This window comes from Neopsephotus bourkii, unplaced genomic scaffold, assembly GCF_033783945.1.
Source record: "Neopsephotus bourkii isolate Nb327-2 ecotype Australia unplaced genomic scaffold, CSIRO-AGI_Nbou_v1 NB_1632, whole genome shotgun sequence".
Lineage (NCBI taxonomy): Eukaryota > Metazoa > Chordata > Aves > Psittaciformes > Psittacidae > Neopsephotus > Neopsephotus bourkii.
Window position 1 is genome coordinate 370230 of NW_026902107.1, and position 14766 is coordinate 384995.

Sequence of the window (14766 nt, forward strand, 5' to 3'; positions counted from 1 at the left end):
AGCGGTACCGGCGGCTGAGGGAACGAGTGCCCCTGGTCGCCGAGACAACGGCCGACCCAGCTCTCCTCCAATCACTGGTCCCGTTACTTTGGGCCCTCCGGCAGGTATCCAATCACAGGTGAACTCTCAGCTGCGCGTGGTTGGGAGCGCGCAGCTGCGCATGCGTCTCAAGGTGGCTCTGGAGGCTGGGTGAGGCCTACCGGAGCCGCCACCGTCCCCGAGGCGGGCAGCTTGGAGCGGGGTGCTGCGGCTCTTCCCGGGGCCCCGGGCCGGGGCACGCCCTTCTCCTCTCCCCTCTCCTCTGGGCCGGGGCTCCGGGAAGCGGGGTCCCGCAGCAGGACTGTGTCTGTGTTTGTTTGTGTCGGTGCCGGCACCGTCCCGCCCCCCACGAGGGGCGGAACCCGGCACTTCCCGCCCGCCCTTCGGAGCCCTGCACCGCTGGAGGACTTAGCCCATAGGCTGGGCCAGGCCCCGCCCCCACCCGGCAGCCAATCACCGCCGGCAGCCCATGGAGTGACAGGGCTGGCGGCAAATCGGAGGGGCCGGGCGGGAACCTGTGGCGGCGCTGGGCCGGGAGCCGAGGTGGGTGCCGAAGGGCCGGGCCATGGGGGCAGAGCGACGGGGCTGGGGGCGCAGGTGAGTGTGGGGCTGGGGAGGTGGGCGCTGTACCCTCGGCGCTGCGAGCTCTCCGGGGTTCCTGAGCAGGAACAGGCCGCCGCTGGCGCCCGGCCGCGGGTATCGGCTGGGCAGAGCGGCCTGACCTGGGGGTGGGCCTCCAGGGGCAACTCCAGCCCTCAGCCAAGCTCTGCCCTGCCCGGGCAGGACCCGAACAGTGGGGTGATGGGGGCTTTGTCCCTCACTCGGGGTGTTTCTGGTGGTGCTGGGCTATCACGCCAGCCCTGGCTCTCACGCTGGGCACACGGGGACAACCCATGAGCTAAAGTCATTCCCAGAGCTTGCAGGTTGTAGCCTGAGCATGGAATGGGTTCTGCTACCTGACCGCTGGCCAGTTGTCCAGGGCCTGAGCATAAAGGATGTTCCACCCATGCCCTTTCAGGTAGTCTTTAGACTGAGGAGGATGTTCTACTTGGGAGGATTGTGCCCCTGCAATGTCTACATGCCAGCATCCCCCATGGTACAAGGGGGACAGTGCTGATGCTCCTTGAGGTCTTTTCTGAAGGAGCTGTCACAGGGTGCAGGGACCAGACAGGCTTGCTCTTTGTGATGCTTTCCAGACACCTGTAATGAGTCTGGCTCTGAGGAATTCAGTCTCCAAACTCTGCTCGCAGCGATTACACTGAAATGACCTCAGCATGAAGAGCAGCACTGTCATCCCCAGCACGTGGGGATGGGGTGACTAATGTAGTGCTGCGTCCTGAACAAACAACAGAGACAGCAGAGAGCAGAGAAATGAAAAGCAGCATTTGGAGGACTTCAGAGACTTCGATAAGAGCTTTCCAAATGGCAAGGCCTGATGTTAAATGCCAGCTGAGTATGTCACCCCTGGGGCTATGCCAGTGTGTGAGCTCCTGTGTTTGAGACTGCAGGAAGGGAGTTCTCTGTAGCCTTTCAGTAGGATTTAATGCATATTTTTGGACCATTGAGTTAATTTGACTTAATTCTTTGTTGTCTTTTGTTTGTTTCTGGTTTTTAATTAGTGTTACCTCGGAGGAATATAACCCTGCTGCCCCACTGACTGGCTGGCAATACTGGCTCCTCTACACTCCTGCCTACAGTGCCTCCTGTACCTTGGTGTAACCCAGGCAGGCTATACAGAATTTTCTGGGGCTCACCTAGTTGTTGCTTGTCTAAGAAAACGAGATGGATGGGAAGAAGTGCTACCAAGTTACAGAGAAAGTGGTTCCAGCAGGGTCCAAGTCTCTTCTTTAAAGAGAAGCTCCAGCATCCAGGAGGCTGAAAAGTAAACACTCCAATCAGTCACAATGGAAGGAGGCAGCAGTCCAAATCTGCAACTTCAGCAACTCCCATTGGCCACGGCAGCAGTTTCTGTGCAGCCACACACTGATTCCTTTTCATACAAGGTCAGGTTTCTCCCCTAGTCTATCCCTAGAAGGCCCCATGTAACTAACAGTGCCCCTGTATTTTGGTTATTTGTTTGCAGCAAGTGCACTGGGTTTGTATTTAGCCATGCCTGGAGGCCCCAGTGCATTACAGCAGTGAAAGAAAGAAAGAAAGAAAGAAACTCTGTCTCTTCTAAACCAAAGGGCAGTTGCTGAGCCAGTGAACTGTGCTGAGCTGCCCTGGCTACACCTGTGATCACAAAGGGACATTTTCCTGCCAACTTTACTGTTGTGGGAAGATCTCGCAGGTGGTTTTAAATCAAGCTGTTTGGATGAATCTTATTTTCATACACCCTGATAAAGAGATTTTTGTTCCACTGATAAGAACCTAAAGTCCCTGTCTTACTATGTGTGAGAAAATTGAGAGTAGTATATTTGCTGTTAAGGGAGTAATACAAATGTGAGCTCAGTTATCCCAAATCAATCAAAGTACTAGACTGTATCTTGGAGACCAGCACTGAAATGAAAAGTTCTAATGACATCTAATGAGATTTAGACAGTTGTTGGAGGAACATAAATGCTAAATGGCCTGGCTTAGCCTCAGGCTCTCCTGTTCCCTCCTAATGTACATTTCCTTTGTGACTCAGCCTGCTTTACATCTTTTTTTTATTTCAAATTCTGTCTTAAGACCGTGAGAATGACTGCTGAGCTGGGAATGCTCATGTAGGAGGGGTTGGGAGCTACTACCAGTTGCTTATTACTTTGGAATAGGTGGTTCATATGAAAGCCAGCATAAAATCTGTGGTAATTGGGTGGCCTCATGAAATAGGTTGAATTACCTGAACCAGCAGATGCTGTAAGCAGAGAAGAGCAGAACAGTTCTTAAAATGTGACCTGCAGAATGCAGAGGTTCCTGCTCCATACTCTGCTGAATTCCAGGGCAACAGTCATCCTCCTGAAAAGAGTTATTTCAAAGGGAATAATGAGTGAATGGATCACTGTGTTTAGCTTTATCTTCTTCCACTCTGAGAAACTGCACAGAATGCAAATACTTGAATGCTAATGAAATCTCTTGTAGCAAGTGTCTTGTCTCTTGTAGCTAGGACAGGGTGTTTCACAGGTTTGGAACACAGCCACAGGGAACTTACCTGAATTGCCCTGGATCACGTAGGAAGGGAGAAAGATAAACAGATAGTTTATTGACAGATGATCTAGGAACTGTTTTAAAAGTTTCTTCTCTTGCAGGTGTGCAAAAAGCTCCAACTTCCTTGGCTAAATTTAGCATCTGTGTGTTTTAACAGGAGAACCTGATTGGTGCATTACTGGCTATTTTTGGGCATCTTGTCATCAGTATTGCACTCAACCTCCAGGTGGGTATCATGAAGCAAATACTCATCCTGCATTAAAAAGCACCAAGCGCACCAAAGCCTCTCTGCCTTTCTTCTGTCCTCTAGAAATACAGCCACATCCGGCTGGCAGGTTCCAAAGACCCCCGAGCCTACTTCAAAACCAAGACGTGGTGGTGTGGACTGTTCCTGCTGGTGCTGGGAGAACTGGGAGTGTTTTCCTCTTACGCCTTTGCTCCTCTTTCACTGATTGTGCCACTCAGTGCAGTGTCTGTTATAGGTAAGGGGGAAGGAGGCAACAGCCGTACAAGTCTGAGTGTGTTCAGTGTGAGACTGCTGACGCATGAGTTATGGACTGATGCATAACTCACTGTTTCCCTCTCCTCTGTTTTATAGCAAGTGCAATCATAGGAATTATATTTATTAAAGAGAAATGGAAGCCCAAGGATTTCTTGAGTAAGTTCCACAGTTCCTTTTCATTTTTCCTCCCTGTTTACAAGCCATTCAACACACAGCATGGCCTTTCAGGAATCACAATTGGAGGGATGGCAAGATCTCCTTTAGTTCTAGTACCTCTTTGAAGATTTGCCTTGTCTGAGCCACTGTTTGTTAAAAAGGGATTTGTTTCTTTGGGGTCATTTATCAGATCTGTGCCAAATCCTCTGAATCTGTCAGTTTTAGAAATACCTGGAGCCATCCAGAGGAATGTGCATGATGGCATTAATAGTCACTGTGCATGTGTGATATTACTCCTATGCATCCACACTAACCCACTAATTTTGTCCTCTCTTTCTTTCTCTTTTTTGTCCTTTGGTTGCCAAAGGACGCTATGTTTTGTCCTTTGTAGGCTGTGGTTTGGCAATTGTTGGAACTTATCTGCTGATAACTTTTGGACCTAATAGTCATGAGAAGATGACAGGAGAAAATATCACTAGGCATTTAGTGAGCTGGCCATTTCTGTTGTATATGGTAAGATGGCCCATCAAAAGTGGGCCAGTTTTCTGCTATATGCCTGATGGGGAGCTTCATTTTGAGCATTATTTTTCTCTATGGTTACTACCAATATTCCTTGCACTTGCTAATGAACCTGTGTCAGTGTTCCCTGGTGTCGGTTCATGTCGCATGTGGACACATGCATGCATGGTTTGGAACTCTCCCATTCTTGCTCTGAATTATCTGTTAGGAATTGAATATCTTTATCTGTTTCAAGTCTCTTGCTCTCTCTTAGAGCTGTCAGCCTCAGCCTGTGGCAGCTGAGAGCAGCTGCTCCAGAGGTGTCCAGATGCTGGGCTTGCATCTGACTTTCTAGACTGAGCCATCAATCTCTCATTGGAAATCTTATGGAATGTATCATTTCTTAATGGAGATAAGTTTGGCCATTAAATAAGATATGTGCTCCAGGGCTCACTGAAAAGAATCTCATTACAGAAAGTAGGCTGAGATCTGTCATGCGAATATTCAGTCAGGACTATTTGATCTGCTGCTTTACCACAAATCTAACATCAAAAGTGTTCCATGTTTCCTGTTCTGTGAGAAGCTATTCAATGTCACCTCATTAGAAGCTGAGATCGTGCTAAATTTGATCTAGAATTGTGTGGGATCCTCATTTTCCTTTCATTTGCTCTACTGTATAATTCTGATGTTTGACTGGCTCAGAATCCCATTTACTGCCAACCCCATACACCCCACATGTTTAATATTCTCATTTTTGTCTTTTGCAGCTTGTGGAGATCATCATGTTCTGCCTGCTACTGTATTTTTACAAGGAGAAAAATGCAAACTACATTATAGTTATTCTCCTGCTGGTAGCTTTGCTGGGTAAGTTGATACGGACTTGTAAGATCTTCTAATTCTGGCTTATAACACTCAACTGCAGTAAACTAAGCATCTGTGGCATATAGGGGATTATACTGACCTCATTAATGTCATAAAATGCACCAATCTAGTCCAGAAAGGTTACTACGAATTGCATGAAGCTAACGCCTTGCAGTGATGTTTAGGATCTGTGCAGATGACCTTTGAACAAGTTAAGGCTTATTTCCCATAAGGGTGAATAATCTGCCAAATACGGAAACCAGTTATTTATTGGTGGTGTTAATTTTAACCTGTGCGTGCACATGGTACAGTATTTTACCTGCTTTTGTTCTGTAAGAAACTGTGATCAGTTAACTTTCAAAAAGGTGAATAACAGCAAGGCAGTGACACAGTGCAACAGGCTTTTGAATCTGTCACAGGCCTCAGTGTTTGCTATTTATATTGCCTCAGTTACTGCTATGTCTTTTCTGTTTTCTTTGTTTCTCTTTGAAATGCTTGGGGCTGGGTTTCAGTAGCTGGTGCCTCACATGCTCTGTGAATTGCAGCCACAGTAACTATCCTGACTTGGAATGCCCCTGGCTTGTGCTTTCAGAAATGGAAAGGAAGTTGGCTCTTTCTGATTCTTGTTTTGGAAACTTCCTTAGCTTTATTAACTGAGCCAATATGCCATCAGAAATGAAAACTTGGATTCTTCCCCCACAATAGTTGCACAACACTGTTAATGCTCCCAGCCCTGTAGACAAGGGAAGGTGCTACAGAAAGGCTGGGTGATTTACTGGACGTCCCTGTAGTAAAGTTGTTTGGCAGAGCTGGGGATAACCAGGCAGTCTGTGTCCCTTGTCCGACCTGGCCAAACAGGGGTTCAGGTCCTCGTAGGTCTGTTGTGCTGGTGGCTGCCTGCAGGTACAGCAGGACTGCAGCTTCAGCCCCACTGAGTGGGTGCTGCCACTTCACCCACCCTGGCAAACCTTCACAGGTTCCATGACTGCAGTGACAGTGAAGGCTGTGGCGGGCATGATCCTCGTCTCCATACAAGGAAACCTGCAACTCGACTACCCCATCTTCTACATCATGTTAGTGTGCATGATTGCAACAGCCATCTTCCAAGCAACGTAAGACATTCACTTTCTTTTTGTCTGTAATTGTGCTGCTTTCAGTGGACCAGTAACTAGTGGGCTGTTTGTTATCCGTTCCAAGAATGATGATTAAATGTTAGGAGAATTGTCCATTGTCTTATGTTATCTGTCCTCAAATCCATGTCAGAGGAGCCTGGGATAATGGTGTTCTTTGGTTTTCCACATAGTGACACTGCCAAGTAGCTTTATGCCCAAACTTACACATTATTCAAGTATTACGCAAAACAGTGTTAAGACTGAAATGGTGGCAGAGGGAATGCAGGATATGTGCAGTGGCTAAAGTTGAAGTGCAGAGTCTGTGGTGGTGATGATGTCTAGGTGGTTTTGGGAGTTTTTGTTCCTCTGTACTTGTAATAAGGCTAGTAGCAGCAGGGATAGAAAGCTATTCCACATGTGAGTGGCATTCTGGCCCTAAGGCCAGCGGCAGTAATTTCACTGCCTTTAATGAAACTTAGTGAATTTCACAGCCTTTAGCTGCCAGGTTTACTCTTCTATCATTTCTATAAACCTGCAGCAGCATCCCTTGGAATTTAGTGAGAAAGGGAATAAAGTTTCTCAAATTTATGCATCACTTTTGAAAGGTGTTTCCAAACAGGAAACCTGTCCTTAGGTCCCTGTTAACTGCTGTATCGTTTGAGTATCCTTCTCAAATCAAACTCTGTTCTTTCTCACTGTACTGCAGGTTTTTGGCACAAGCCTCACAGCTCTATGACTCCTCTCAGATTGCCAGTGTCGGCTACATCCTGTCCACAACGGCAGCGATCACAGCAGGTAACAGCACAAACAGTGGGGTGGCCTCTTTGAAAAGAAGGGCAAAAGCTTATGAGTAGAAGAGGATGATATATTAGAAGTGCACCTTCAATACACAGCTAAAATTTCTCCACATGTAACTGTATCCAGATTTTGTTAAAATGTGTGTGATGCAGATTCCCAATAATCTTTTCTGCATTGTACCTGAACACAGCTGCTCACAGCTTTGTAGGCCCTTTTCTGTCTGAACAGTTTGCTCTAATTTCAGTCATCGCCACCCAGTCAAAGCTTTGTCCAAACAGTGATGAGGTTTTAAACCCCTCAGGATTCAAACCTGGCAGCAGCCTTTGAAGGTTTTGTTCTCACTTAGACATTTGAGCAAAACTGGGGAAAACACCCAGCCATCCCAAAGCCTCAATGCTCAGCAGTGCATCTGCTCACAGTAATGGATGCTATCTGTGTAAGCAGTAAAGCTCTTCTAGGTACGTAAAGGCAATAGCTTCCCCCCATAAATTACACATTGCCTTTTACTGCTGTTCCTCAATGTCGCAGAGCCTGTGGCCTTCTCTTTGGCTAATGTTTGTTTCCTGTCACGTTCCAAGCCATACGCTGCTCCCAGATTGATCAGCTTATTTACTTCAGTTAGAAATGTAAAGAGCAGGAGCCAGGACACATGTCCTGTTGACATCCAGGACTGAGGACACCGGTCATTTTATTGGTTTGAGCCATGTATTATTTGGGGTCAAGAGTTTGTAACCTGCTGTAGTTAAAAGAGATCTGATGGGGTTTGTCATTCACACTTCAGAAATGGTCTCTCTCATTTATGTGGGGAGAATGTGGGTCAGGTTTTATTAGCACAGTGACGTGCAATAGTTCCAGCAGTGTTTCCTTCACAAAACTGTGCCCCGGTGTGGAAAGATTTGTACTGGTTGTTGTACAGATTTACTTGCATCTATATTAGTTACACCAGTGGAAGTATTTTCATTGTGAAGCTCTCAATGTTTGTCAACAGATTGTGTTTAAAGTAGAAATTGGGCCACTTTTTGCTATTTTAAGGTCATTAAAAATACAAAGGGGCTGACTACAGAAATAGGAATCTTGGTTTGGTTTTGGGAGGGACTAGTGCTGGAGGTGTAGCACTGATTGCTTGGATAAGGGGGGGAAGAAAGATGTAATGAATTTTTTCCTTTTAAAGGAGCAACCTTTTACTTGGACTTCACCGGTGAAGATGTTCTCCATATATGTATGTTTGCACTTGGGTAAGTGTTTAAAGTTTCCTTGATGGAAAACTGGAAGGTCAGTCTTCAGTGACCTGTGGCTAGACTTCTGGAGTTCTATTTCTTAGGGCTTGGACCCTCACACAGTGCAGATGTGATCAGTAAAATATCCAGTGTCCTGATGTGAGCAGGTTTCCATGATCAGAGATTATGGATATGGAAATTCTGAAATGTCTTTCAGATTAGTGCAGAAAAAGCAATTGGGAGATTAATGTTCTGAACTCTGTCAGCAAGCTGGAAAAATCAAGATTGACAGTTGTGTGTTTTCCTGTGGGAAACCTTTCAAAGGTCAGGCTGCTAAATCCTGGAATTTTCTCAAAGAAACCCAACCTCTGGCCTGCTTCCTTTCCCCTTTAGTTAGTCCAGGTTAATGAATGAATGCGTTTTGGTAAAGAAAAGTGAAATGTTTGATTGCTGGGTGATGCAACACTGCTGAAGAGGCTTATTCGCCTGAGACAGTTCCCAACTTCAGAGTTCTTTGGCTTCCAGGGCTTTATTCTTTATGGTGCTACATGAGAGGCACTTGGAAGACACAACATGCAGTATTACCTCCTCTCCCATTTCACAGTTATCTCACTAGATCTTGTTTTCTCTCTCAGGTGCCTCATAGCATTTCTAGGTGTCTTCCTGATCACAAGAAATAGGAAGAAATCTGTACCATTTGAACCGTACATCTCAATGGATGCAATGCCAGGTAACAGTAAAAATACAGTGGTTTATTGCTCTTATTTAAGTGTTGGGCTGCACAGGAACAGCTCAAGCTTTAAGCTCTATTAAGTATCCAGATGTATCAGGTGGCTGTGTTGTCTTCTAGCTTTTCCTTCTCATTTGTGTATGTAGAGGGGTATGTGCATGTTTGCATGGAGCAGAGAGAGGTGATGTGCCATCTGGATGCCACTTGTGCTGGATCCTCTGACACTAGGGGTTTATCAGATTGGCTGCTGTCTGGAAGCAGAACTAGATTTGAACATACTCTTGGGCCTGGCCTTGGTGTTCATCCAGCAGGAAGAACTGATTACTGGGGAAAGCTCAGAGATGTTGCATGAGGTAGAGACCAGCAGGAGCTGGTCTCTAAATTCAAAATTCCTTTTGGAAAGTACAACTAAACTTTTTCTGGTAAGCTGCATAAAAGATATTCAGCACTTGATAAATAACTGACTGCCATCCCTTGCTCACTGGAAGCATATTTCTCCATTAGCTGCCCTAGTGCTAAGCAGAAGAACATTATGTCTTTCATTTAACGCTCAAAGAACTGATGAGCTGAGGATCACAAACACTGAAACCTTCTAATTGGCTGATTTAACAGTGCAGTAACAATGCACTTTTGTCCCTAAGCATTTAATCTCTGTCTTTGCTCTTTTCAGGCATGCAGAACATGCACGATAAAGGGACTGCGGTTCAGCCTGACCTCAAAGCTTCTTTCTCCTACGGCGCCCTAGAGAACAATGACAACATGCCGGAAATTTATACTCCAGCCACGCTGCCAATTGTGCAGGAGCAGCACGGCCCCAAAGGAGCTTCTGCTCCACCCTACCGGGTGCTAGAGCACAGCAAAAAGGAGTGAGTGGCTTTTAAGGAACTGATTTGAATTGTCAGAAGTATGACCTTTATTTATTTACCTATGAAAATGTAAGCAAGTGTAAAGCCAACCTTGAAATGGTTTAAAGCTCCTCTCAGGCTTAACTTTCAAGGTTGATTATTAAAATAAAGAACTCTGTATAGCTATGAAGTTGAAAGCATTCCTCTTAGCAAGAAGTAAATCCTCCACTGAAGGTGCTGCCTGGAGTGGGGAGTGCAGTATCCCAGCAATATGGAACCGATGGGATAGCTGATGCTGTGAAAATGAGCAGTGGGAAGAGAAGTGACTAGGCAGTGATTAGTCCTGCTGGGAGCAGGGTGTCTCCAAATAGGTATTTCCAGGAGTTGCTTGGAGAGAGAGGAGGGCAGCATTTAATCTTCCATCTACAGAGGATGTAGTGGTTTCCAGAGAAATTGTAACTCCTCGTCTCTGGCATGACCACAGAACACCTTAACATGGCAATAAAATGTAATTGTGTTCAAGTGCTAATACTGCAACTTTCTGTGTCTTTAGAGCAGCACAATTGGTTAGAATTAGCAAGATGCTTTAGTCCTCCCCAACATGAGTCTCGGGCACCTCCTGCACAGCTGTTCTGTTTAGTGTCGAGCACATGTCCTGAGTATGTGAATTGTTTTATAGCACCACAGGCTTACATGGCAGCTTAGAACAGAGATCATTTGCCAGTTTTCTGTTTCATAGCAGAAACTTCAAGTTGGGTTAAATGGTGCAGAAGAAACACAGTGAATTATGAGAGCAAGAAGAAATGAGAAGATACATGGCTGGTATCTGATGGGAAACTTTTGTAGCTCTTGATGAGGTCCTGATTCCCTGTTAGTTTTACTTCCTTTCTGGTTGAGGCAGGACTTTCAGCTTTGTTCAGTGGCCTTAAATGCTTAAAGGTCTTGATATTCCTTAGTTAAAAAGCTCAGTACAGATGCTGCAGCTGGGGTGTCCCCTCTTTTTTTTCCCTTTTCTTTTAAAAAGTGGGGGGAACACACAAAAAAAAGGATACTAGTCTAATACTGCGAAGGAGCTAAGGAGAAGGAAACATGCACAGTCCAGCCAATGAATAATGGAGCATTGTGTACTCAGGATATTTATCTTTCCAGCTCCCAAGAGATGGCTTGAAGCTGATATGAAGGGAGAATAGACACAAGGAGGGGGGGGACTTGTCAAGTGAAAAGGACAAAGTACAACAACTACTGGCATATGCAGGTTCTACTGGTGCTTTGATGTCCTCGTCTTCATTAAATCTATTGTTTTGCTGGGAAACAGTTAAGTCCATTTGGTGTGACCTGGGCATAGTGAAGTGGCTCCAGGACTTGATTTGAAATGAACAGTGCTTGTGTTCAGTGCATTTTTAAGTGGTTACTCTGGTACCAGGGGGTTGGAAGGATCTTGGACTTGCAGCAGTGGCTTTCTGCATTTATGTATTTGAGTCATGGCCAGTCTGTGGTTTCCACTACTAAAAATTCCCAAGAACTCCACTGACTTTATATAGTTACTCCAGATTCTTGCTGTTGTATATGACAACAGAATTGCTCTTTTGTGTGTTTGCCTTGCAGCTCTGCAGTTCAGTCTCGAAATACTTGAGATTGCGTTAGCATTTTTGTGCAGCTTAGAAAAATTGCAGCCTTCACCCCCCTGCAAACAGCAGATGCCCCACTGCTGTCTGTGTACCTGTGTGGAGTTTCTTCACCAGCTTGGATGTCTGACAGTCCTGATGTTATCAATGGCATCCGTACACTATAGTTTATGAAACCTCAAGAAACAACAGCTTTTCTTTTCCCCTCAATATCTTTTGTGTTTAAGTATCATAACGATGTTAATGGGCTAATAGTGCCAGAGCATTCATCTTGTTGGAGTTGCAGTGACACTGATTTACTGCCTTTGGCTTTGTATCCCCAGAAATCAATCGTGAATTTATGTGCAGCTTTTGTTCATGAACAACATAAAACGTAGTACAGGGGAGGCTACATGGGAAGGGTACAAGAATGGTGCCTTTTCTTATCTCTTCCCTTTTAATCAATGAAGTAGTAGTTGTTCTGGTCTATTAGTTCTGAAACCACAGAAGAATGTTGTTTTAAAACAAGCTGTGCTAAACCACACATAGCTGCAAACTCTGCTTTTTACATGGCAATATTTTCTCTGTTGCATTATTACAGAGGTGGCTGTGCTATAAAATGATTAATCAGAACAGCCTAAATGTTTTGCTGTTGACTTCTATGGTTAAGATGATCCTGTGTGAAACAGGATGTTGGTTTTCCCAGCTCTTGGTTTCTCAGTAGGATTTAAAAAGTGCAGTTGACTGCTGTGCAGCCTCTGCAGCCTGGAAACTGCTGGTTAGGGTTTTCTCCTAATCTTAGGACCCAACATGGTAAGAGACAGACACAGGATGCTGTGCCAGGGGTGGAGAGCTGCTCTGATGCAGAGCCCCTGCTTGCATGGACAGGGCTCCTAGAAGCCTGTTTGAGCTTGACTGTAGGACTTCGTGGTCTACCAGTGGGAGGATGTAGCTCAGGGTTGAGAGAAACTCCATGCCTCCCTTCTAGTTCAGACATTACAGGCTGAAAACAGGAAGCTATTTGTACCCTCAGGTCTATACTTTTTAGAGAGTGTTCTGAGATGACAGCGGCCATACCTGGGACTGCAGCAAGCAGAACTAAACAGCACATGAAGATTTAAAGGAGAGGAGCCCCATGCCACATTCTAGTCCTTGCAGAGTGAAAAATGATCTGCTGGTGTAGAGCACACTGTAACATTCATGTAGTGTCAAAGCTTCAGTTTACCCAGGGCTGATCAACAGAGGCAGGGCACCGTCCCAGCAGAGCACTTCCATTTGCAAATGGGTGCTGATTTTCAGCATGGAGAGCTGCAAAAGCATGCATGGAAATCCACAGGCTGCTGTCTCCTTCTCTAACTTCGTGGAGTAACTCCTTGACTCTCCCTGTCTTGGCTGCTTTATTGAATGTGAACTGACATCCGTTGCCTCCACACTGTGTGCACCAGAGCACTTAATACATTCTCAGTGTATATCTTACATGTAACTTAATGCTGTGGAATACAGCTCCTGTGTTGGCTGAATGTACAAAATGATCTGCCTACAATGTTCTCTTGTTCAGATTAAAATGGGTAAAAAAGAAATAAAAAATCAAGCTGTTCAGTATTGCACTATAAGGAAAACTGCTTATTTTTTCACAAGCAGGGTTGCATGACTGTTTAATTCTATTTGTCTTTTAGGCAAGACCTTTGGAAATGAAACTTAATAAAACATTGTGGTAAAACCTGTACAATTCTGTCCTGTTCCATGTTCTTGATACAGCTTTAATGAACATAAATGTCTTGAGAGAAGACAGAATTTAGCTTACTACTTTAAATACTGTGTGGATTTAGAGAGCTGGGTTTTTTCCTAACATGATACCTGCAAGTGAAATGAGGATTGCTACAGTTCAGGTTTGGGGCTGCAGCATTACTAATGCACACAATTCTACATGAGTCTTCAAGTATTTGGTGTCAGCTTTAGGAATCATCCAATTTGCTTGCCTATCTTAGTTTTACAGGGCTTTAAAGATATCTAAGTGTTCATGATTTCAGAGGAGAGCTTGAAACTGTGATACGAGTATGGCCTAGAGGAGGGGGGGGGACAGAGGATTGGTCAGATCACAAAAGCATTGTATTATTGGTGGTGTGACTCATGATTTTGTGCATGCCTACCAGCTCAGTACCGAAACTGAGACAACAGGGAGGAAGGACCTCTAATACTGGGTGGGAATGCTGAGCTGCAGATGTCATCCTTCAGCTACAGGAGAGCATGTTGTGATTGCAGGAACAGACGGTTTAAGGGCATTTCTTAATGCCATTAAGAGACAGACACTCATAAATTTAGAATACTGGCAGTGTAGCTTAATTGAATGCTTGCAACCTAATTTAATGCTCACCATATGGGTTTTAGTCCAGGGGAATAAGCAGAAGATAACCCTCAGGATACTCTTAATTAAATGTATCCCTTGGGGTCCCAAACCACAAATGGAAAGAAAAAAAGAGCAGCCTTATCTGCTTTGGTGCTAAAGCTGCTCCTCAGAGAAATCCCTGGACACGAGAATTAAAACACTGACTAGTGCATGCCTGAGCCCCAGAGTCTTGGATAAATGTGGTAATACTTTGTTAACATACATTGCTTAAGGGTTGCTGTGTGGTGTCAGACAACTGAGTCAACTGCTAATATAAAGAGGTGGCAATCAAGCCAGATGTCGGGAGCATTACAATGAGGTGTCATTACAAAAGAGAGTGTACTTAACATGCCCCTGAAAAGGACACACATGTTGGCAATTTGTGGTATTAAAACAGAATATATTGCTGGCCAGGCAGGCAGAACATGGTATTGAATTAATAAAGCATGTGATTGCAGCAAGGAAAGGCTATTTGTGACTAATCAACTACTGCCTAAATTAGCACTGCATCTAAACTGCTGAATCCCTTGTCTGGACAAGTGAGGCTGACCTTACCTTTCCAGAAGTGAATTCTGTGGTGCTCTTAGAAGTTGTCTTAAAGGTCTGCACTGTGGACGAACTAACTACAAACCCGGTGAAGTGCTTGTCATTACTGTCTGCCTTTTTTCGGTACCTCAGCTTTAGAAGTTTCAGTATTGATGTCAAAAATCCTGCCTGTCTTCAGGCTTTCCAAGTGAGGACAAAGCTGCTAAGTATTTGTGTGGGTGAAATTCATGAGTTCTGCATGCTTTTTGTGGAAAATGGAATACAACCAAAAAAAAGAAAGTTTGTTTGTGTTGTCTTCAGATGTAAAATGTACATGAGCATTCATTTACCACACAGCTCAGACGCC

The 14766-nt window shown here is 44.9% G+C and overlaps 1 protein-coding gene across 4 annotated transcripts; it reads left to right on the plus strand.

The window, feature by feature from the left end:
- Positions 1 to 97: 97 nt before the first annotated feature.
- On the plus strand, positions 98 to 10896 carry NIPAL3 (NIPA like domain containing 3). 4 transcript variants are annotated; one of them, XM_061373590.1, is made up of 12 exons: positions 98 to 118; positions 1659 to 2042; positions 3323 to 3391; positions 3476 to 3647; positions 3764 to 3823; positions 4191 to 4336; positions 5089 to 5185; positions 6159 to 6294; positions 7001 to 7089; positions 8264 to 8327; positions 8945 to 9039; positions 9710 to 10896. In XM_061373590.1, exons 2-12 carry the CDS (start codon positions 1944 to 1946, stop codon positions 9907 to 9909), a joined length of 1227 nt encoding a protein of 408 aa, XP_061229574.1. In that variant the 5' UTR covers positions 98 to 118; positions 1659 to 1943; the 3' UTR covers positions 9910 to 10896. The 4 variants fall into 4 exon arrangements, with proteins under 4 accessions (XP_061229574.1, XP_061229572.1, XP_061229575.1 ...); XM_061373588.1 differs by lacking the exon at positions 98 to 118 and adding an exon at positions 463 to 582; XM_061373591.1 differs by lacking the exon at positions 98 to 118 and adding an exon at positions 494 to 636 and having other exon boundaries at positions 4215 to 4336.
- Positions 10897 to 14766: the final 3870 nt, after the last annotated feature.

What these genes read in the sequence shown, in the direction of transcription:
- NIPAL3 (XM_061373590.1), top strand. Translation starts at nt 1,944, where the DNA reads ATGGAAGGAGGCAGCAGTCCAAATCTGCAACTTCAGCAACTCCCATTG. An exon ending in GTATTGCACTCAACCTCCAG is followed by an intron (nt 3,392 to 3,475) that starts GTGGGTATCATG and finishes TCTGTCCTCTAG; the next exon opens with AAATACAGCCACATCCGGCT. An exon ending in GAAGCCCAAGGATTTCTTGA is followed by an intron (nt 3,824 to 4,190) that starts GTAAGTTCCACA and finishes TGGTTGCCAAAG; the next exon opens with GACGCTATGTTTTGTCCTTT.